The sequence below is a fragment of the Aricia agestis genome, chromosome 10 (assembly GCF_905147365.1).
Source record: "Aricia agestis chromosome 10, ilAriAges1.1, whole genome shotgun sequence".
NCBI lineage: Eukaryota > Metazoa > Arthropoda > Insecta > Lepidoptera > Lycaenidae > Aricia > Aricia agestis.
Genome location: NC_056415.1, coordinates 421,839 through 447,122, shown reverse-complemented (window position 1 = coordinate 447,122; position 25,284 = coordinate 421,839). Strand labels below are relative to the sequence as shown.

Sequence of the window (25,284 nt, the reverse complement as noted above, 5' to 3'; positions counted from 1 at the left end):
GTGCAGGTTTTGCCTCAACTTTGTCTGGCAGGCGTAACTGCACAGGCAAACGTGTCAGGTACACCCTTGCGCTTATGGCCTGCTTTAGCTTCCTATTTATTGCTGGAGAAAGATGGAATCAAAGAGTAAAAAAAGGCCGAAGCCTCAATGACACTCCCAAAGTGATTAGGTAGTTCTATCCCTTTGATCTTTTCTATTAGCTTTGTCCACACTGTGCCTTTTTGTGTTCGACAAGGGCATGCGTTATAGCGCAGTCAACAGCGAACGTGAGGAATGCCCGCGACGCGAGGCATGACCGTATCCAAAAAACAAAAATGACAATTTTGGCGTTGCGTTCGTTGTCGCATTCAATTATTGAATGCGCCAAAACGAAAGTTGAAAGAAAGAAGATGACGAAAATTGAAGACGAAAGCGCATAGTGTGGACATAGCTATTCGAGGATATAAAAAAATGTTAGGAACCTATCATGAATAACTCTATACGGTTTAGTTTCACATCAACCTCAATTTTACTTGGATACCGATAGGGGCACTGAAATAAATATTGTGTGTGTTATATATCGAATGTGATGGATAGGCAGTTGTAGTAACTCCAGAATTTGATACACAAAGAAAACTTGATGCCATAGTTTTTTACATAACTTTTTAATCAACATCAATATAACAAATTATTATTATGCTAAGTACTCACATACGGTTTTACTCGATCGAGCAATAACGTAGAGTAAAAACCACGGCTCGGGCTTTCACACATTCAGTATTACTCGATAGCTTTACTCCAAATCGAGTAAAAATTATCGTGTGGACCGCAAAACTCACACGCTTGTGTAAAGCACGATGACTCGCGTCGAGTAAGTTCGAAGGAAATTAGATATTTTATTTAATTCCATCGAGCCGGCTCGATGCGAGCCTTCGAGCTGTGAGTTTTGCGGTCCACACGGTGGTTTTTGCTCGATTTGGAGTAACCGCATGTGAGTACTTAGCATTACAGTACCAAGTCAATCGTAAAATCCAGTAATTGGCAGTAAATTTTCCCGCGGACTGTGAAATGTGTATGTTATTCTCAGTCAGTAAATCAACGATTAGCGGCAATAGATGTGATCGCGCGCGATCGCCGAATAACGCGATAATTACCGCGTTAACAAACACGCCGAAATGTGGTCAAAATATTACACGCAGAAATTAATTTCGCGCCTGCTACCATTGGGTTTTCATGGAATGTCGTGCCTAGTTAACTTCGCCGTGTTACAACATCTGCAGATGATCATGTTACCACTTCTGGCTCTTTACTTCTTTGAGACATGCATATTTGTATGGAAACATAAAAAAAAATTACTACGGCAGGGGAGATAAGTGATCGTAGACGGGACCCCCACCGACTAGTAGTGAGCGACAACCCTAGATTAAGCAAATTTAATAATAGCTGCATTAATATGTGTATCCAGTTATACAATAGAATACCAAAATCTATTAAGTCGCTTAGCACAAGAATATTTTAAGTTAAATTGTTTGAATGGATAGCTAACCAGAATTTCAACAGTGTTAAAGAGGTTTTTATTAAACTAACTTAATAATAAATATTGACAACTTTTAAACGTATCATTTATAAATATATTAAATTAATTGTAAATTAAGAATATTATACTCTAATAAATTATGACCTCTAGAGATTATCTAAACAATAATGAGAACAAAACTATGTTTTTAAATTTTGCACGCTATTTTCATAGCAAAACATGCCGCACTGTCATCTGTAATATAACAACCCATGTTATAACCATGTTTTTTAGCATATTATAAATATTATTGATTTATTGACAAAATATTCCTTACTCCAACTATATTTACGTTGTACATAAAGATTTTTAATGACTCATATAAATTAGGTCTAGCATGAACTGTAAATGCAACAATATGACACTCATAAAGTTTGTCGCTCATATCCAAGCTGATATTAGTTGATACTCCATAATTTGGGGGTAATTGCAAAGGTCCCCCATTTTCCCGCTGCAGGTGATGTGTACACTGTACAGCCCAAATTTACATATTGCGGGTACGCGGGACCGAACACACTAATTATTATTATTATTATGTAATGACTCACGCCCCGGGCTACCCTTTTCGGTATTTTCGGGGCGTCTGGAAAGTAATATTAAATAGAAGGAAATTTTATGGGGTGTTTAAATATATAATTTTAGTAGGATAACTTTAGTCAATATTCGTTTTAATTAGGACTTCAAACGAGTGAACAAAAGTTTGTCTGCCTGTCTTTCACTTATTTTCCACAGCTTCTGAAATCATTTTGATTAAATATCGTATAGAGATATTTTGAGTCCCACGAAAGATATAGTATAGTTTTTATCAAGAAAAGAAGAAGGTATAGATTTTCGCACATTAACCGAATTTCAGCACAAGAAAGTGTAGTAAGAAAATGTTCCGAGAAACTTAAATATAGAATTTTCTAAGACAATATTAATTTTAATAAGTGCTCAGAATGGGTGAAGGAAACATTCGAGTCTTAAGGGAGCGTTGCGCGGCCGTTGCCCTCCGTAACAAAGAGTTTGCAGAATAAACTCAAAAAGCAAAGTGACGGTTTCTATTCAAATATTAGAATATCTGAGCTCCGGCGTCAATTAAATACTGCAGCTAAGTTGTATTTTCTTTTGAATGTTTTATATAAAATAATAAGAATATGACTGAAAGTTCGCATGGTTGTTAATAATAATAATTTAAGTTTGTATTTAAATATTTAGGACATAATATCATTTTATGATAATAGCATCGCCAAAACAACTTTTAAAATAGGAAGTAGTCTAATCTCTTATGAAAATATGCCATTTCAGAAAATAAAACTTATCAGTCAGCTGCAATAGATCAACCAGACAGATCTCATAAACCCGATCCCTTAATGAGAGCGAAAAATAATTTTAAAATTTGCATATAAAATGGAGTCACGCCGGTTATTACAGCTTAAGCGAGCATGTGTTGTATTAAGTGAAGGTTTAATTTGTGCAGCAGCTCGGAAACCACAAGAGGCCATGATTGTACGTTCCTGAATATATTTAGCAATTAAACGCAACTGTACTCGGCATTGCATTACTTATTTTAGAAGCGAAAATTGCCATTAGAGGCTATTTCCCCGGCCATTCCACTGAAATATTCGGACCGCTCAAATTGTCATTAACATAATATTTCGCATCGTTATACTCGCAGAGAAAGAATCTCGAAAACATTGCAACAGCGCGTGTTGGCCGCATGTATTCAGATGAGTTTAATGAAACATAACGAGAATAGGATCACAAATTAATTTATACATTTAATAAAATACGTGTTTAATGAGAAATAAATAATTATTGTAGCCACTATTGTTAATGTACAAGAAGCAACACTATAATATATCACAGCATCTGCAGCTCTAGATTGTAATTATGATAATAACGATTATGCAACACTCTCACAAGAACAGTAAAGAACACGTGTCTATATCAATAAACGTCTCGATATAATTGATATCGGAATAATTAAGATTTGTAAATTTAATCAAATCGACTGAAATATAAGAGGAGCGAAATTAATTTAGAAAAGTAAATACAAGTAACGGAACCGGCGATTCCCGCGGGACGCTAACCAATCTTCATGTTCCTCAAAATTTATTACAACGTGATTTAAATAGAGCGTATTCTCAAATTAATTTTCAAAGAAAAGAAATTGTTGGAGAAGTTTCTGCAGAAGTGTGTAATGAAAAAACTGAGATGGATGTTATTGATGAGACTAATTTGACTATAACTTATGTGTTGTGTTATTTAAAAAAAGAAACTGGTAATTTTTCTGCATTACTTAAAAATATTGCGCACCTGGTGAATGGTCAATTACTGAAGCAGGTTATTGAAAGCATTGCCGTTAATAGCGATAAGCAAACTCCTAATAAAGGTTTAACATACGCCTCTATTGCACAAAAAGAATAATTAACTGAAAAGGGAGTACTCGTAAGCTCGCAAATCAAAGGCGTTAATGTACTCAAAGCGGAGTGGAGTCCGAACGGTTAACACTTCTCACCTCTGAATTACCGGATATTGTTATAAAGGGACGTGGGATTTTTGACGTTGATCGTAATTAAATCGGCGGTGCGGATGACGTGAAGCAGGTGACAATTAGCGCGGAGCACCCTCACAACTCCCGGGGAATATTTAAACACAATTTTTCATTGGGCATGGGGATTTCATCGGTACCTTTGTGTTGAGTGGGTTTTTCGGCCGTTACCGTCGCTTTGTAAGTCAAGACTGGTGACACCAATTGTAATTTCACTGAGTGTACTACACGCAAGACCTTTGTTCATGTGTGAAATGTGCTTAATTAAGATGAAGGTGTGAACAATGAGGTATATATTGTTTTCATAAGATATAATTAAAATGTCCATAGAAGTCCTAATATAGTTACTCCTATTTCTGTCGATAGGAACGAGCTCCTAAATCAAACAAAATCAAATTTCCAAAGCAGAAAATTAATAATTCAATTTGTAAACGCTTTTGACGCCACATCGACGGCAATTAACATTTCATATTAATAAGCGTGGTGTTTTTATTCATTCGAATTAAAAATTAATTACATCACACACCCAGCTCGCTGCGAATGTGGGTCGAAAGCCCACGAGAGCTCTACGTTTGTTGAGCAAAATGTTCCTCAAATGCACCGGAAATTATGTAATTTTTCCAACATGTACAAATTCGAAGCCACGTACGCCGCAAACGAATTGAATCAACTAAAAATGTTTTCGTTTGGTTTTTTTCGACTTTTGTTCATTAATTCATGTTTGAACATTCTCATCTCTCTGACAAATATGGTTAATAGTCTGGAATTATTGCCAAATGCGTAGGAATTTCAACGTTAAGGTTATAAACATCAAAGTTTTTACTAAGCATAATAATAATTAATGAGTACTAAACATAAATTTTATGAAAATTTTACTCATAATGTGTAGAGTTATGTCAAAATCTTCATTTAATATAATTATCGTCAGACGTCAATCATTAAATTTCCAAATGCGATCATTAATCTCTCGTTTATCTTACCTTTCTTCCTCCTATCTACTGAGATGGGCTGCCCATCCTCTCGTCTCCACATGATCTTGGGCGCCGGGAATCCGTCGGCCTTACACACGAGGCTGATGTTCTGGTTCTCGCGGACCGCCACCGCCGACTGCGTACTCTCCTCATCCAGAATGTTCGGTGGCACTGTAAGGAAAAACATATTTAGTCCTTATGTCTAATTACTATACATGTGTTTGTTTTTATGAGATAAGGGGGTAAACGAGCAAACGGGTCACCTGATAGAAAGCAACTTCCGTCGCCCATGGACACTCGCAGCATCAAAAGAGCTGCAGGTGCGTTGCCGGCCTTTTAAGAGGGAATAGGGTAATAGGGGAGGGTAGGGATGGGAAGGGAAGGGAATAGGGGAGGGTAGGGAAGGGAATAGGGTAAGGGATTGGGCCTCCGGTAAACTCACTCACTCAGCGAAACACAGCGCAAGTGCTGTTTTACGCCGCTTTTCTGTGAGAACGTGGTATTTCTCCGGTCGAGCCGGCCCATTCATGCTGAAGCATGGCTCTCCCACGTCGGTGTAACAAAACTAAGTGATACTTTAGGGTTTGTATGTGTCCCTTATATTGAGTTCACTGTGAAAAAAGCATTAAAAAAAAAGCATAAAAATTTTTCTGATATTTGTATGGACAAGCGCCCGAGCGTCAGGAATTTTCCCATACAAAAGTTAAAAAAGGTTGCTCTTTCAGCCCTGCTACTTTCACAGTAAACTCAATACAGGGGACTCATATATACCCTAAAGAATTATTACTTAGTTTTGTTACACCTAGTATTTCGAATTCTATAGAAAGAGTAACGGTAGATGTAGATGCGCTTAACACATCACCATCACAAATATTAAAAGCGAGTGCACGCGCTTACTGGGTTGAACTGTTATACTAATGGTACGCCTCCGTGGTCCAGTGGTATAGAGCGCGGCTCTTCACTCGGAGGTCGTGGGTTCGATTCCCGCGTTGGAAACATGTTATTTCCAAGTTTGGTTAGGACAATGCAGGCTGATCACCTGATTGTCTGACAAGTAAGATGATCCATGTAAAAAGTCGGTCCTGATCTCTCACCGGTCGTGTCGGTCTTTCGTCCCACTGGCTTATGAGAGTAAAGGAATAGAGAGTGCCCTTGTGCGCACACACTTGGGCACTATAAAATTACTCCTGCGTAGCTGGCCTGGCTTCAATGAAACCACCGTCACCGAAACCGGTGTGGGAGCTATTATTATTATTAATGGTACTAAATTGCAAGAGTGTAATTCACAAAGGAGCGATTGAGCAACTAACATAATACATCAAAGTAACACCCATGAAATCACTGAGCTGATAATACTCGGCATCAAGGTAGATCACATCTAAATCAACCTGTAATTGGTCGTAACGTAGGCTGTCATCGGACGGCAGTGAAGCAACAACCTGGACTAATGCTTTCCGAAACCATATTACAGTGCAGCGGTCACACGCCTTAGATCACACACAACTGTGCCTATATAATACGCATTTTTAACATAGAGAAAATGCCATCTATATTTACATGCATTTTTATCCCGTGATGAAATGATTGGGGTGTTATAAGTTTGACGCGTCTGTCTGCCTGTGTATGTGTCTGTCCGGCATCCAAACGGGTGGGCCAATTTATTAATTATTTTTATATTTTTATTTGGAAGCTGATACGATATAAAGTATTCTTAGTCATAATAATTCATCACCATCAGCTCGCTGACTGCTACAAAATTTTAGATTTTTATGGAAATTCACTAATTTATACTCATTTATCATTTTCTATACCAAGAAGCAGAGATCTTTCACCATTTCCGAGAAAAAGTTTTTCGATTGTATATTTAGTTTATTAAGTTATAGGCGGCGTGAACGTTAAACAAGTTGAATGAGGAAAGTTTTAACGTAACATTTCATCAAAGCAGCCTTTTAGCTGCTTGCTTGCTCGCCTTAAGTGAATCTGCATTCCAAATGAGCTGTGGATTCTCGACCTATTTCTGATCTTATGATACTGTTGTTAAAATACGTTTGGATATTTCCTCGAAGAAAATATTGTAAAGATTATGATCGAACTCAGACGTCATATTTTCTGGTCTGTTTTATTTTAATGAAATAAGGGGGCAAACGCGCAAACGGGTCACCTGATGGAAACCAACTTCCGTCACCCATGGACACCCGCAGCATCAGAAGAGCTGCAGGTGCGCTGCGTAGGATAATAGGGGAGGGTAGGGGAAGGGGGGGAGTAAAAGAATAGGGTAGGGGATTGGTCCTCCGGTCTGCGTTTTCATTTATGGAATTGTCAAATATCTATTTATAATACGATAGGGTAATAGGTATAATATATTTGGTGGGAGCTAAATACTACCGAATTATTATTCAGTCTATTCTGGTAAATTTTTCATCATAATTTATTAGATGCATTCCAGTTTCAATGCCTTAAAAGAAAAGCTCCGTAAACGTACGCTCAATAAATTTCAAGACTTATGGCAACAGATTCGCTGCGGCAGACGCCAGGCGGCATAGGTTCCAAAAGATCCAATAAATTTCATTTACGAATCCTACTTTAATCCGAGGAAACCGTCTCAATTCCGATTACTCTCCGCTTAGGATCTTTAGTAAAAATGTAGCAGCAAAATAACACTGCGATAACTTTGTAAGTTTAATAAATAATTTATCGTTTGACATCATAACCTAAGTCGGTTCGAAATTTGAAAGTTGATAAATTTCACCTTTTATTCCCTTTTACGTCGTCGGTTGAACTTTCACGGATGAAATTCTTAGGAACTTTAAATTCCTGCGGGACGTGATATTTCAGCGGCGGTATCGCTGGCGGGGCGCTGCCGGGGCGGTGGCGGTAGGGAAATTTAAAAGAATCCCGAGCAAATACCTTTATACATTCAAACGGGTATTACGAGCGAGATAGGAGGTAGACTTTGCATTCACCCAATCCAAAGTCGAACTTTGAATTTCGCTCTTTGAATAATAAGCGCTAGTTTTGACGTAATCTTTTAAAACGTTTGCTTATCCTTTCAGCTGCAATTAGAATACCTTATGGAGGATCACTGCATCGGTATATTGTTCGGAAGCGCCCGTGGCTTAGTTAATAGACATTCGGACTCGAGAGGTCACCGCTTCGATTTCCGTTGATGGCGTGTGCTAGTGTGACTTTAAAATATCTCAAGTATACGATACGATACTCGCTCGTACGGTGAAGCAAAACATCGTGAGGAAACCCGCAGATGACTAGTTCCAGATGTATTGAACAGTTCATCGCTCTGGACTAAGTCGACTATGTTCTAAGAATGCCGTTTGCGTTTGGGTAACCATAATATTATGGACGGTTAGGTTAACCTAACCTAAGACTGTAGTATTTGAGGTGTTACTTCGGAGAAACTGTAGTATAAATCATCTACAGTTAGTGGAATTACTTTTATTGTGAAATCTAAAGGTTAAAACAGATGTAGATTACATTTTTTTTTATAAAATAAGGGGGCAAACGAGCAAACGGGTCACCTGATGGAAAGCAACTTCCGTCGCCCATGGACACTCGCAGCTTCAGAAAAGCTGCAGGTGCGTTGCCGGCCTTTTAAAGGGGAAGTAGGGTAATAAGGGAGGGTAGGGATGGGAAGGGAAGGGAATAGGGGAGGGTAGGGAAGGGAATAGGGTAGGGAATTGGGCCTCCGGTAAACTCACTCACACGGCGTGAAACAGCGCAAGTGGTATTTCTTCGGTCGAGCCGGCCCATTCGTGCCGAAGCATGGCTCTCCCACGTATGATGCTAATATTTATAATACATTGATATTAGCTATTATATTTTTTAACAAAAATACTATTACAATAGTTTGTACTACCCCTATAACACAAACATTAACCTGCTATCATAACTTCATCGTTATGTGCTAAGTACTCAGAATTAATAAAGTTGAATAAAAACTTGAAAGTAACCGCAGGTCGCCGAGCAGAGAGTCGAGACGGACGCAAAGGGACGTGCGAAGGTTGAGAGCATCCTTTTTATTTCCACTTAAAAGTTTGCGTGGAATTGTGGTCGTATAAAGACGGCGCTCTAAATCGGCGGTTTGCGCCCCGCCCACGATTTTAGCGTCAGCTAGTTTCTCTACAAATGGGGTTATTTGTTTTGGAAGCGATCCCTGTTTGAGCGTATTATGCCTATTCCAAATAAAACTCCAGGCTCATGTGGATTATGTCGCACGAGTACCAAAAGTTTTGCCTAACCATTAGTGACTAAGTTGGGAATTGGGATGTAAATTTAAAACATTTATTTGACTAGTAGATACAATTAACATTTTTATGCGCTTTTTTCACGTTCGCAAATAATGGGCAATTTTTTTAAAAACTGAAATAAGGGGGCAAACGAGCAAACGGGTCATTTGACGAAAGCAACATCCGTCGCCCATGAACACTCGCAGCATCAGAGAAGCTACAAGTGCGTTGCCGGCCTTTTAAGAGGTAATAGGGGAGGGTAGGGAAGGGAAGGGAATAGGGGAAGGTAGGGAAGGGAAGGGAATAGGGGAAGGTAGGGAAGGGAAGGGAATAGGGGAAGGTAGGGTAGGGAAGGGAATAGGGTAGGGGATTGGGCCTCCGGTAAACTCACTCACTAGGCGAAATACAGCGCAAGCGCTGTTTCACGCCGGTTTTCTGTGAGAACGTGGTATTTCTCCGGTCGAGCCGGCCCATTCGTGCCGAAGCATGGCTCTCCCACGTAAAAATACCACGCAATACAAATATGACGCGGAGTCACACTCATACATACAACACTACGGCTATTGACTTTGATCGTCTTCGTCGACCATGTTCCAACGGACAATCATTACTACCATACCATATTTTAAAAAGCCAGTTCTAAGTTTTAATTAAACATTATCCCACTTATCTTCCGTTACAACTCCTACACTACATAATATACAGGCGCGTCTTTTAAATGAAGTGAAGGGTTGTGGCCGCAAGCGTAAGATCCCCTGTTCCCCTCCCCTGGCACGGGTGAGAGTAATATTTATTGCTCACCAGATTACCGTCGGTTATCAGCCGGTGCTAAATTATTCAGCGCTGATTCAATTAACACGCTGGTAATGGATGCGCGGTGCGGTGACGACATTTACATTTTACACCCATTGAGATTTGAAGGAATTAAATATTACGAGCTTAGAACAAAAATGCTGCTGTAAAGTTATTTTGGGTGACTCGACTTGACTGTATCAGTCTAATAGAGCTTAAAAATTATCTGGTGCATTCCCGCTTTGAAATGCACCAGATAATTTTTACCAGATCAGTCTAACAGAATAATGACGTTTAAAAATATTGCTCTTCGTGTAGATTTTAATCTTTGGATACTCGTAGTAGTAGTTTGCCTGGCAAAAAATCATACAATTTTAGACAGAGCTCAAGTTATTTATCATCAAACAAATGACTCTTCTAGTACATTATCTCATTGCATGGATCTTAATAAACGCGAAAGTTTGTGAATATATATTATGTTTGTTGTTCTTTCACGCAGAATTTTTACAATGATATGGCGTACGTAAGAAAAAGTGAGCATCATTAGGTTGGGGACGGTACTCTAAAGCGAAGGAGTCACAATAGATCATCAAGGTTTGCAGTGACATCAGTGGTACTATGACCTGGCTTCAGGACAAAAAAACGTAAAGGACAATGTTGACTCCTCACCTACAACCTGCAGGTAGCCCACTTGGCTGATCATGGGGTTGGTGTTGACTTGGCACATGTAGTAGCCGCGGTCCTCCTGCTGGACCTGCGACACGTGGAGCAGCCACGTCATGGCGTTGTCGTGGGAGACGCTGAAGCGCGCCAGCCGCGTGATCACGTGACGGTGGATCGTCAAGATCATCTGACGGTCGATGTGGATCCACGCCACCTGGGGAAGAAAAAGAAGTTATATTAAGTTAAACAAGAAAATATACTTAAGGTAGATGAAAAAGAAAACGTTATTTAAAGTAAAAACTTTTTTTTGGAGGATGAATAAAAAACAACATTTCGGCATTGCCTGCAAAAATGAAAATAAAAGAGCAGGTGTAAGAGAACCGACGCAAATATAATGATGCAAACTTGTGTCACTTAAAAGTTAAAACTGTAAGTTTATTGAAGTACTTAATTATTAATCTCTTGACAAGTTCTGCCATCTACAGCTGTTCCTTCACTTTCTCTTTTACAAAAAATACTGAACCGAAAATACGCGAGAGGCGTATATTATAATTTTTTTTGGAGATAAATAAGTATAAATCTATTAATATGCTGTGTCTGTTCGCCAAAATAAGTAACAAATAAGTAATTTGTTACTCAAAAGGTGATTGTGACAAAAGCCCTAATAATATGGATGGCTCCCTAACTAATATTTTAAAGATTAATAATTTTGATGTTATTGTAAACAATATATACAACATAGCAGCCACAAGTCACAACCATTGTGTCGTAACTGTTGCAACATCATAACATGATTCTGTTAACGTGTATAATTATTTCAATTTGACCAGCGGATAAACGAAATTTTAAATGTAAATTGTTTTAAATGTTACTGCGAATGTGTTTCGTTATTGAAATTTGAATATTATGATAACTGTGCCAGTGATATCATTATTAGTAATTGTCATTACAAAGCTATATTGATAATTATAATGATTGATCATTTGAATACAGGCTTTTCACTATCAAAGTGTTTACAAAGTCAAAGTATAATAACTAAAGTGATCTATAGGAGCAGGTGCCTTAGCAGTCGACTTGCCCAAGTTAAAGTTAGGTTTAGGTTCCCTTTTAAGCTAAAATTATGTAATAAATAAAGTCGCGTTTTTTTAATTACATCTCAATTTTGGGCAGTACCTAAAAACAGTTTATTTATTATTACAACCTATTAACTTTAATATAGATATCTAGATAATAGCTGACGTATATGAATTGCTTATCTCTTAGTGTCTAAACACACTATACCGAATTTCCGCGGCGGAGGTTCGGCATGATTCCGCCTGTAATGTTTTTTAAATTACCGATGACACACCATGCCCAAGTTCCGTCCCGTGTATGCGTTTGACATTGCTGATATAATCATGCGGAATTTCCGCCGCGGAACTTCAGCATAATGTGTTTAAGGTACAATCGCGATGCACGAAATTGTACCTTTGGACACTAATAGTGCAGGTGTTTTCACAGTGAACTCTACACAAAGGTGCTACGTGGAGTGAATTCTCTATAAGAGACACATACACACCCTAAAATAATAATTATTACTAATCATTTATGTTACACACGTTTTTAGCCGATACCATAAAGTAAAATATACCTAGCGGAATAGAGAAACAAAGGCCTGAGCAAGCGAGATGTGACTATCAGTAACACTGCGTGATAAAAAGAGATGTGTGATACATGACAGCAGAACTCTTTTTTTGACGCCCAGTCAGCACATATCGGCACGTTGACAACTTAATGTCATAGAATTCATGTTCTATCGTGCTTGTGTAAGTGTATACGTACACATATTTTTACACACAGATGTAAACCAATTTCGGTTTCGTTTGACAGCTCGAGATTGTTGCTCTATTCCGCTAGGTATATTAACTTTATGGTCGATACGTATTGTATAGAGTATAGACATTAGACATCCACCGGAACATAATTTCGACTTCACAGATAATGGGGCGTCTATCTATCTGAATGGCCGTTAATATTCAATGTAAAATCAATCATCAATATGTAGATCACATAATGGGAGTTATGTGGATTCGATTTCCCGATACAGCTACTGGGGACCTAACTCGGCTAGCGCTGAACAAACGAAGATGGGGATGAAGTGGATAACTGACATTTTATCATGTGGTGCCCACGCGCCATAAGGATTGATTCAGAACGCAACGCGACGCGTAGATGCATTTCTAAATTTGTCCATACTTTAGAAATGCATCTGCGCGTCGCGTTGCTGTCTGAATCAACCCTGATCCTGCATTGCAGTACGTTGTTCCTGAGAACGGCAAGATAACGGCTATTTGTGACACGACCTCGCTCGATCAGAAGAGCCTCTGCGGCCTCCACGTCTATTCCCACATTGACATATATACAGGTAACTCATTTTTTCCCTTATAATTTTGACAAACCTCGTAGTTTATTTACTTAAATCTAGCTAATACAGGGGTTCCTAAATTGTGCACCGCAGCGCCACGGTACGCTGGGGAGAGGCAAGAGGGGCGCCGTAAATCGATCATCCGACCTCCATCTCTATTTATTTTATAATATTATACTATATAATGTCATTTTTTATGTAAACGGTGTCTTGTGTGCAATAAATGTTTAAATAAAAAAATAAAGATGTTTACTTATGCATCTTTTTCTATTAGCTAGGTAAAGTAGGGCGCCGTGACAAAATATTGTAACGTGTAAATGCGCTGCAGGCTGAAAAGGGTTGGGAACCTCTAAGCTGGCCCAATATATTATCTGGCTATACATAAAATCCACATTTTTTATTTCAAACTATTTTTCCAATCGTAATTATTTTCAAGTCGTCAGTTACCCACTTCAACCACTAACGTCTTCAAATACGAATTACCAAGAAACGGACTGGAATCCCGAGCCCGATTGAATGTAAACACAATTTCGACGTGTTTTTGTTTCGCATGTTATTATTTCATATTTTAACGACATTATTATTGTAATCACGTTACAACGTTACTGGTAATGTACAATTATTTTGGGTTATTACGATTTAATATGGTTTGCAATATAATTCGTTAAATAAAATATGAATTAGGTAGACAATTGAATTTAAATTGCTCTTTAAAAAGACATCTTGGAGACGTTTATGATTGTAAAACCCTACGAGGGGAACGATCGAATTCGGTCAGACGGATCGCAGGCCGACCTTACCGAACTCGTATACTATACACAATACAAATGGGAGTATACAAAAAAGTATGGGGCCCTAAAATAACATATTTTTAGCGTCTGTCAAATAAAAATCATAGTAGATTACATAACAAACCGAATCTATTAATTGTACCAAGCAAAGGAGCTACAAATAGCAATGGTAATTCAGCAGGAACCGACCCGCTCCAAAAACAGCTAATTATTAGCATAACGTTCGGATGATATTTCAACGAGCATTTCCGAACTTAATGTTTTGACAGCGAACTATTCAAATATGCGATCGAACAATAACAGAATAAAATATCACACAAACAGCGTGCATTAAGCTGAAGTTAGCAGCGGCACGCATCACTGTTTGCTTTGACGAAGTCAGAGCAGCGTTAAATTCAGTCGGCGCGACCGCAGCTGGGCGAATGTTGGCATGTCGCAGTGCGCCCCGAGCTGCATATTTTATGAGACCCACGATATGCTCCCGATCGACGACTTCGTTAAACATTCGTGAGCCTCCAATTCTGAGGAATCAAGAACAAATAGAATCCAAGAATACAGGGAATTTTAGGATTTTATAAATTGGTATTGTTTTATAAGGCGATTCGTCAAAAGCTTCCGAGTTCAGTCGTCGGATGTATTTTGGAATATAGTGCATTTCAGTCACTTCTATTAAAATACTTCAGAAGTTCATCCACATAAAATAATGATCCGATTATAAAACTGTTCTGACAGGCGGTATCTTTGATGTAACGTAATGCACCGTGAATTACGTTACATCAGAATTTTCCGGCACCTGTAGCGAGGAAAATTTAGACGGCAACAAATGGCGCCCGTCAAAAAACTACTCGGCCGAGAGAAACAAAACTCTATCGGCAAAGGGAATGAGTTATGATGGGCTAATGGCCCGATTGAGCCCATTAGCGCCACCTGCGACTATTGAGTCTTCGCGCTCATTGTCATCATCAGCCCGACGTCGGGTTGAATAAGCTTATGTGTGCAGTCGTCAATATTCACACTAGTACATTCTTTCTATATCCTTACTAATATTATTTCTCTGTCTGTTTGTCACTTTTTTCCGCTTAAACTGATGATCCGATTTTGACAGAATTTGATATGGAAATACTTTGAGTTCTAGAGAAGGAAATAGTTTTAGGGCTGGCGCGCACTACGACATTTTGCCGCGCGATTATTTTACCTACCGAGGAAAATTCAAATAAAATGTCACTTTATGACATAGGCTACAGATTTCATTTTCTACCGACATTTGTCTAGCGACCCATGCTGCCGCTGCTTTTCAATGGCGTAATGAAATCTATAGCTTATGTCATAAAGTGGCATTTTATTTGAATATGTGTAGGTCGATAAAATAATCGCGCGACTAAAAATCGTAGTGTGCGCCAGCAATTAGTCTACTGATCTGTGATAGATAGTGATCCATAACAACTTGGCTAAAGTTTCTAGTCTATCGTCATTATTTTGAAGCTACTTACAAGTAAGTACAATAGTTCCAAATGCACAAAGAACGTGCACAGCAGCAATTTCTCTAATTTACACCTGAACCTTTCCCAAATGTTTCCAAAACAAAGTCGCGTCATAATCACGCCCGGTAATCCCACACTCACGAAGTTCCGACAAATCGCTTAATCAGCTTGAAAATATCCAAAACAAACCGAAAGAAACAACGCAACTCGTCTCCGGGGCGAAGCCACTAAGTCCCCTCTCTCCCCCTGGCAGCCCCCCTCTCCCCCCGCCGTCGCCCACCACATACTTAGCAGCAATTTCGAGTAAACCGCGCGTTATCTCAGGAATTACGCCAACTTTGGCCCGCCACAGCTAACTTTGTATACATTGACTTTACAATTTATTCCGTAATGTATTATGTATGTTTGTTTCGCGCCTCAGTCTTGACGAGTATTGATTGACGCGAGCTTATGATGAAGGAGTGATCTTGTCGGGTTACCGATGTGAGAATATGAGCGGAAGCCTCAAAGGAAGATCTTCCGATCGAGCAGAGAACTATGATCGATCAGACAGAAACCTACTAGCGTATTGTATAATAATAATATAATCTATACTAGGTAATATATTATTATAGACCTAAAGAGTTAGTTATTCTGTCGTTTGTTTGAACGCGACAATCACTTTTTGTTTTGGGCAGTACATTTATCGAGGAAGACTTTAGGCTATACAACATCATGCTGAGACTAATTATATGAGCGAAGAGTATAAGAAAAATGTGGAAAACGGGTTAAATTATTAATAGTACCTTGATCGTGGAAAAACCAGACACACTAGCTTATCTATTGTTACCGCGGCCGCATGTGGCCGCTTGGGAGTTGGAGCTTTAAAACCCTCTAATTTCACGCACTACAGGGCTGACTTTTATTATATTCAGCATTGATACAGGGTAGACAACAGGAAAAGACATGGCGGGAAAATGTTTGGTTCCCGCAAAATACCTTATTTAGGCGGGCGGAAGCGCGAAAAAACTTGTAATAATATTATTATAAATACACGTGAAATCTGAAAGTTTAGTGCCTTGTGACCACAGAAATAAATCATTGATTTATTTCTGTGCTTGTGACAAACAACTAAAAAGTGTGCTCACCTCAACTTTTTGCATTATTTCTTAAAACAAATATAGTTTAACACTTTATAGTTATTAAAAATATTCAACATTTTTTATCATTCTTTGAACACAATTTACAACATAAATTTTAACACTTCTTTGAACATAAACCTGCGAAATTGGTTAATATAATTATAAATTCTGAAGCACTTTCGTAGCTCTTAAAAATGTATGAACAAGCAGTATCATGTTAATAGGGCTCATAAAATAAAACAAATAATTAGGGACTCGGAGGGATCATGAATTAGTTAGCGCTCGAAATGAGGGGGCACTCATACTTTACTATGGAACACAAAAATTACTTTTCAGTTTATAGCGTTTGAGTAACTAGACAACTGTTACTATCAGCAACACCTGTCATATTACATCCATAATATTATTATAACCGCGAAAGTGTGTCTATATTTGTCTGTATATTACCTCTTCACATCCAAACCGCGAAACTGATTATGCTGAATTTTGTTATATTTGTACTATGAGTCCAAGTAATGAACGTGGATACTTATTTTTTTACTACTACTACTATTATCTTTAAAAAAATCTTGTTGAGCGTCCGTGGTTTTTCCTTTGATTCGCACTTTTAGAGGGTGCAGGTTCAAACCCGGGTGGAGGCGTGTACCTATGAGATATTTTCCGATCTCAAGTACATAATAGTCAGTGGCGTTACGGCATTCGTACGTATCAGTCGCGTCCTAAGTTATTTGGGTATTATTAAGTGCAGCGACAACACTGCGCTCGTTGCGCCCGGTAACTCGGTAACAAACCGGTTAGCCGGCGCGAGCCGCGCTTATCTATTGATGACGGACGATTCAAATAAATATGTTTCTGAACAATTAAGCTATTCCGATATAATATTGTGTGACAATGATATAAGTGAACTTGAAATGGTGGACGAGAATTTACAAATTGAGCGAGAAGAGACCTAATACAATCCGAGATGAAAGCGAAGGAGGAAACAGAAAGTTATACAAGACCAATGAAGCGAGTACATACACTCAGTAGATACTGATTGGAGTATTGTAGAAAATAGGAAACAAAAGAGGAGAAAATACAAATATATATATTTCGTGCAAAGACGGAATGCCTAAACAATTGGCGTTGGCGAAGTTGTTAAAAAAAGAGGAAATAAATATAAAAGATATTGCAAATATTAAATATATCAATAAATATAAAATACATATAGATTTTTTGAGTGATTTGAGTGTCTCTAAGTTGGAGTCGAATGAGTCACTTATAAATCAGGGATGGAGGTTTTATAGGGCTTACGAAAAAAGCTATTCATATGGAGTTATAAGGGATATAGATATGGAGATTTCGGACGATGACATATATAAGAATATGACCTGCCCAAATGGGATTCAGATAATGTCTGCTCGGCAACTCAATAAACGCGATTTTGTTTCTTCTGATCATCCGTGGCTTCCGTGCGAGTCGGTTCGACTGTGTTTTAGGGGGTCAAATGTTCCAGCGTTTGTTTATTTAGACGAGTTACGTATAAAAGTATATCCATACGTATTCCCAGTGACACAATATCTAAAATGCTGGAAATTCGGTCATCTCACAAGATTATGTACATCTAAGTCGGTAGTGTGCCCAAAATGTGGAGAAAATCATGTCAATTGTGAGACCAACACATTCAGATGCATCAATTGTAGCGGAAGACACATGGCATTGTATAGAAATTGTCCTGCTTATGTCAGAGAGAAGAAGTTGAGAGATATTATGGCCGAGCTCAATTGCACGTATCGAAAGGCCTTAGATATGTACCGGGACAGCGAGAATACAAGTTCTGAATTGCATGATAACCAGAAACCAAACTCTGAAGAGGCTTTGTCGGTGATACGCGAAGACGTAACTCCTTCTACTTCATCTTCGGCCACACCGAGAATGTCTTATGCAAATGTACTCAAAACTACAGCGACTATACATAATTCCGAGTCCCCAAAAAATTTTGCCCAACCGAAAAATAAGGGAAAGAAGTCTAAGATCGAGTTTACGGATGTAACCAAGATGGAGTTGGATGTGGATGAAATTCAAGACGGAAACAACGATGCCGGTCTTTCTAACGAGGAATGCTCGGAACCAAATGTTAATAAAAATCAGCGTGAAGTGCACTTTTCTGAACTGTTGTCTAGGCTTCAGGAAATATTTTTTTTAAAAGGTCAATCTTTTCTACAAGAGATTAAAAATGTTATTAAGTGTTGTGTCGAATGGTTGGTTTTAGTTGCAGTTGACAGTGTATCAGCAGATTGGCCCGTGTTGAATCAAATAGAGGATTATTTGAAAAATGGATAGAACATTTTATTGTGAAAAGCTTAGCATTATGCAGTGGAATTCCCAAAGTTTGCGTCCTAAATTAATTTGTTTAGAAAACTTCCTTGTCCAAGAAAGAATTCATATAGCTGTTATTTGTGAAACATGGGAACCAACCGCAGAGTTTTCTAAAGGTAAGTGGCTACAATATTTTTTGAAAGAACCGAGATGATAGTTACGGTGGTGTGGCTATTCTGGTGCATGCCTCAATTAAATATCAACCTCTTAACGTACAACTTAGAAATTCTCGAATCGAGGTATTAAGTATAAAATTATTTAATGTTTTAGACATAGATAGTATAATGTCAGTTTATTGTCCGCCTTCTGTTAACACGACACAGTCGGATTGGGAAGATTTATTTTCGTTTAGATCAACAAAAAACTTAATTTTGGGTGATTTTAACGGCCACCACGTGAGTTGGTCGTATAAGTCAGATAGCCGTGGATGTCAAATTTTTGACGCCCTTCTGGATAGTCAATATGTCGTTATAAACAGTGGTTCGTCTACTCGGATCAATCCGGTAGGCGGATCACAGAAGTCAGATCCAGATATTTCGACAGTCTCTTCAGATGTGGCTTTAAAATTTCATTGGAAAACTTTGAATGAATCGCTAGGAAGCGATCATTTAATTATAAAACTATCTTTAAATATTTTGGACTCGTGTTTTAAACATTTTAATACTTTACGAAGAACTTTTAAAAACGCTAACTGGGCTTCATATACTATTTTATTTTCTGAGCTTTTCACAAAGTTCACTTTTTTGCATGATAATTTACAAGGTACGTACGATAATTTTGTTGATATTTTAAATACAGCGGCTAATAAATATATACCCTTCTTAAAAGTTAATCCAAACCCGACTAGTAAATTTTCGCCAAAACCTTACTGGAATGTGACCCTGTCTAAATGCGTAGCAGAACGTAGATTAGCCCTTTCAAGGTTTAGACGGAACCCGACCCCACAAAATTTTGATATTCTGCAGAAAAAATCGCATATCCCAGAGACTCATTCGAAATGCTAAAAGTATGGCGTGGCGATCGTTCTGTTCTTCGCTAAATGAAACATCGTCCTCGAATGATATTTGGAAAAAAATGCAATGGTTGAAGGGTTACAGAGTAGTTAGAAACCACGTAGATATTAGTAAAGCCGATCAACTGTTACATAACTTGAGTCCAGACTACGTAATGCCTGCGGAGCCTACTTTTGTGTCCAAAAATTCTACGCTTAGTAAGCAAATTATTATGCAGGAATTAGAGAGAGCGATGCGGCTTAAAGATACATCACCGGGACACGATAATATTTCATATTCGATGATAAGTCATCTCCCAGATATCGGTAAACAGATATTGCTTTTATTCTATAATAATTTCTTTTCGCGTGGTTTTGTACCTATACAATGGCGAGATGTAACTATCGTGCCGAGACCCTAATGAACCATCATCGCTTAGACCCATATCTATGATATCCTGTATCTGTAAAGTTTTTCATTCCATTCTAATGTACAGGTTAGAATGGTTTATCAAAAAACATCATTTATTATCAGAGAATACTACCGGTTTTCGTAAGTGTCGTTCGACATTGGATAATTTGAGTAATTTCGTTATGAATATTGAGATTGGTTTTTTAAATAGGGAATCAACTATTGCTTGTTTTATTGACATTAATGACGCGTAAAATAATTAACGGCCGTTCCCAATATTTGATCTATCTTTGGTTTTGCCCTACTAGAGATAGGAATAGCTCACATTAGACATTAGAGACATATATTTTATGTCAATTGTGAGCTATTCCTATCTCTAGTAGGGCAAAACCAGAGATAGATCAAATATTGGAAACGGCCGTTAGATTTACTGCAGATTATGGATCAGCTGGGGTTGGGAGATGTAATGTGTCGATATTTTTGGAATTATCATAAAGAAAGATGTCTTAAAATTAATGTTAATGGTCAAATTTTATGTCGTAGTACAGGTCGAGGTTTGCCACAGCGGGACCCAGCGTCGCCACTCCTGTTTAATATCGCGACTATTTTTATATGTAGGAAAATTTATAATGTAAATAGATCACAATACGCGGATGATTTTGTATTATTTTTGACAGACAAATCGGGCTTCTGAAAAATTGCAAACGGCGTTAAATATTTTAATAAAGTTATTAGGAGATTTAGGATTGGACATTTCTACGACAAAAAGTAAAGTATGCCTTTTCAAAAGACGTTATAAGCGCGAAGACATCGCTTTAACTGTTAATAATACTAGATTGCCCGTGGTTGATAATTTTAAATATTTGGGTCTATGGCTCGATCGATCGTTGAGATGGGCTAAACATTTAAATGAATTACGGGATAAAATTTCAAAAATAATTAATGTCTTTAAAATTCTTGTAGGGTCAAACTGGGGTGTACATCCTATCCATATTAGGCGTTTATACATGTCACTAATTAGAAGTCGGTTGGATTACGCTTGTTTTTTGTATGATAATGCGAGTAAAACCCATCTGTCTAAGTTAGATAAAACTCAAAATCAATTATTAAGACTTATCGGTGATTTTGTAAAATGTACTGCAATTCATGTTATGGAAAACGAGTTACATCTTCAACCTTTGTTTATTCGCAGGTATTATTTGGCAGGTAAATATTGGCTCAAGGCAGAATGTTTACAAAATAATACAATAATTCCTTTATTGAATGAAATACAAGATCTCAATAATAATTTTAGAAACCCTACTTCTAGAGGTAAGAAAAAACCTCTATTAGTTACGATTAATGAATCCTTTAACACGATTGCAGTACATTCAAGTGCTCAGCTAGAAATGTATATACTAAGTACGTGGGTCAGTTATATTAATGTTTCTGAATTTATTAAGCCTAATCTTGATATAGTTAGGAAGTCAAAAAAACTTACAATTGTCATTCGCTCAATCAGATGTGTGCTAAATTTATAAGCGATAAATTTTCTAATTTCTATAAAATATACACAGATGGATCGAAAGATCGATACAGGGTCGGAGCCGCGTTTCTCGATGCTATTACAAATTTCTTTTTGAAGTTAAATATTAAATCGAATATAAACATTATGAACGCTGAACTTATAGCAATTTCGGAAGCCCTAACTTACATTGATTCGTTAAAATATACTGGACAATACGTAATATTAACGGACTCGAGAAGCGCCCTCCAACACTTGTCCAGATGCTCCAGAACTATAAGAGGAGTACCTATAGCTTACACTGTACTGACTCAGTTATGTGATCTTGATAGTGCAGGTAAACATGTGGTATTGCAGTGGATTCCGGCTCATATTGGCTTGATCGAGAACGAAAGCGTTGATACATTAGCCAAAGAAGCTTTGGTCGATGGTAATGAATTTGATTGTGCTCCTTTTTACACGGATCTTTTACATCTCGTGAGGACGAGATGTAATAAAATGTGGTCGGAATATTTTGATGTGACGTCTCTCACGAAAGGCATTTGGTACAAAACCATCCAACCTAATATCAGGCCAATATGAGCAGGTCGGAGATTGTAATGGCCCTGCGACTCCGTTCGGGACACATCCCGTTAAACAGTTTTGCGTTCCTTATGGGTAAAGTGGAGTCACCGAATTGTTGTTTATGTGACAAAGTGGAAGATGTGCATCACGCGTTGTCGGAGTGTGTCCGGAACGAGGTCGAAAGGACACAATTTTTATCCTTTAATAATAGTTTGGATAATTATAATATTGGAATTTTTAATAGCATTCTGGCTTTATCCGACGAGGGTGAAGGTATATACAAAATGGTCAAAATTTGTAGTGAAAACAGGCTTTAGCTTTATTTATTTTAATTAAGTCAGTACTATTTTTATTCATAAGTTCTTTATTGTAAAGTGATTTTGATTACGGGGGTGACTTAATCACTAAGTGATCAAACCCCCTTAAAAATAAAGATAAAAAAAAAAGTACATAATACGGAGGACGCTCGTACGGTGAAGGAAAAATCGTGAGGAAATCCGCACATAGTTGGTCCCAGACGTATTGACTAGATATTTCCTCTGGACTAGGCCGACTATGATGCGAGAATGTCGTATGCGCTTGGGCAACCATACGGACATTTAAAAATCTTGTCCCAGGCACTACAGTATTTGAGGAGTGGTTACTTCGCCTAGTTTTTTTTTCAAATCTTAAAATATGTATGGTTTTCGCGTGATAAAAAAAATTTGGGGCAACGGAGTTGCGGGCATCGATAGTGGTCAATAATATTATTTATTCCATTTCTAAATTTTGAAGATTTACTATATTCTATAAACAAGACTTTTATGACAGCAACCTAATTATTATTATAGCAATAAAGTAAAGTAATTCGACTACGTTTACAACAAAATCGCTAATGTATGTATGCTTACATCTTTAACACTAGGCATGGGTTAAAAAATTAAGGGTGAAGCCAAACGAGCGTAATTTGTGAGTTGTGAGTCGCAGAATTTCGGCTGGCAGAAATTCTGCTGCATTCTGTTTCATACAAAAGTCCTGTTTGATTCACATTAGCGTAATTTTGTGAGTCATGATTTGTGTGAAAAGGTATTTACGCGACCGAAATTCAGCGACTCACGACTCACAAAATTACGCTCGTTTGGCTTCACCCTAAATACCTCTTCATTTAATGCAAATTGTTATGGACTTTTAAAGCATTCAATTTTAATAAAATTTTCAAAGATAATATTACCGACTTAAAATGCAGGGTCTATAATGATGAATAGTCTATAATGATTTACAGCAAACGTACGCGTTTAACATTCACTTGACTTATGTAGGGGTATCATCGTAGCGTTCAAAGCCGGGGCGGTTCGCTAGTTTATTATCTAAACGAGGTACAACAAACACGAGTAACCAACATACGAGTATAAATTTAATTAATTTGACTGCAGCATGCACAAAGTTTTCAGCGTGTAACATAACGGAACATGACGGGGAAAAGTGTACTCCCTAATTACTCAGGGGCGGATTTTGACACCACAACTTATCGACTTGCGGTGTATAATATACACTTTATACAACTCGAGGTATACACAACTGTGTAACTTTTAACGGTGCTTGTACTTTCTTTAACCTGTTATATTTACTTGCGGTACGTATATTATACGCCGTGTATATTATACTCCTTGTATATGAATGCTCGAGGTATACCCAACTGTGTGTGCAACTTTCACCAGTTGCTTGTATTTAATTTTCTTTAACCTGTTAACCGCCGTTGTTAGAAACTTTGATCAAATTCTTGGTTTTAGAACGAGTTTTTGTAACAATGTTGCGAAATGTTAAAAATGTTAAAAGTATCTTACTCTGATGAAGCCTAAAATAATATTTTTTGGCAGTCTATGTAAAGAATTTACTGTGCGTGTGTATGTCCCACTTAATGCCAAAGCAACAGGATCAAATTAGGAATCAATATAGTTTCGTATTTAAAAAAGTTTTTGTATTCTACCGTCTTTAATTTTCAGATCTGGGTCTAAAATGGAAGATCTTGTATGTCACAATGCAGTACTGACTTTAGTTGGAAATTCCACAAATATTATAATACAAACTTAAATAAAGACTTGAAATATAAATTGTTATAGCTTTCAAGAGAAACAGATATACGTAGCTATCTCAATTATATTATTTTCGCAATAAAAAGAAAATATGACAATAATTAGCTGATAAATACGTTAAGAGATTTTTCTACTTGCTTTCCAGAATTTTAAATAGTAGTCAAAACTAGACCATCAGCTGTAATTATTCTAGAATAAGCACGGTTTAACAAGGTCTCTACATTATAGCTTTTCCGAACAATTATTGCTAACGACTTTCAAACTTCTTCGTGTGGTTTTTTCAGCTGAGTAGTGACCATTAATTTATTTCGTTGACTCAGCCTGGATTTGTGGGCGATTGAGATGTGAATTAAATTTTTCGTACTTCTGTCTATTATGTACATTTTCTTTTGAGTGAATTTACCTCTAGCATACAGAGTTGAGAGTATTATTCAGTCAATGTCAAAACTTAAATGAGTTTTCTTGAGTAAAAACAAAATTAAGACCCAATTTCACCAACGGCTGTTAAAGTTAATGCTCGAATTAGTATCTAGTTACCTTTTTTGTCTTTGATACCTATGACAGAGAAGACATGGCATTTTAACAAATCATTGAAACTAACTGACGTTGGTGAAATCGGACCTTACTGTAAGGTTTTTATCTACTTGAAAAAATTTAAGCTGTTCCTTACATAAGTGCTAAAGCGATGTACTTTTTACATCATTTGGAAGTCTCAGAATTAGGTGTATCATTAATTTATCTACTAACCTGAGTGCAATATCTCATTATGTGCTCATAATTGTAAATTATGTGAAGCGCTTGTTAGCTAGACGATAGTGTTACAGGCTTCAT

At 37.6% G+C, this 25,284-nt stretch overlaps 1 protein-coding gene across 1 annotated transcript in view; it reads right to left on the bottom strand.

The window, feature by feature from the left end:
- The window catches only part of LOC121731276 (lachesin-like), an 85,738-nt gene that overhangs the window by 20,166 nt on the left and 40,288 nt on the right, over window positions 1–25,284 (bottom strand). The window contains exons 4-5 of the mRNA XM_042120640.1: window positions 10,762–10,969; window positions 5,069–5,230 (exon numbers count right to left, since the gene is read on the bottom strand). Of these exons, the coding sequence (XP_041976574.1) occupies window positions 5,069–5,230; window positions 10,762–10,969 (370 nt within the window). The remainder of the gene's footprint in view (window positions 1–5,068; window positions 5,231–10,761; window positions 10,970–25,284) is intronic.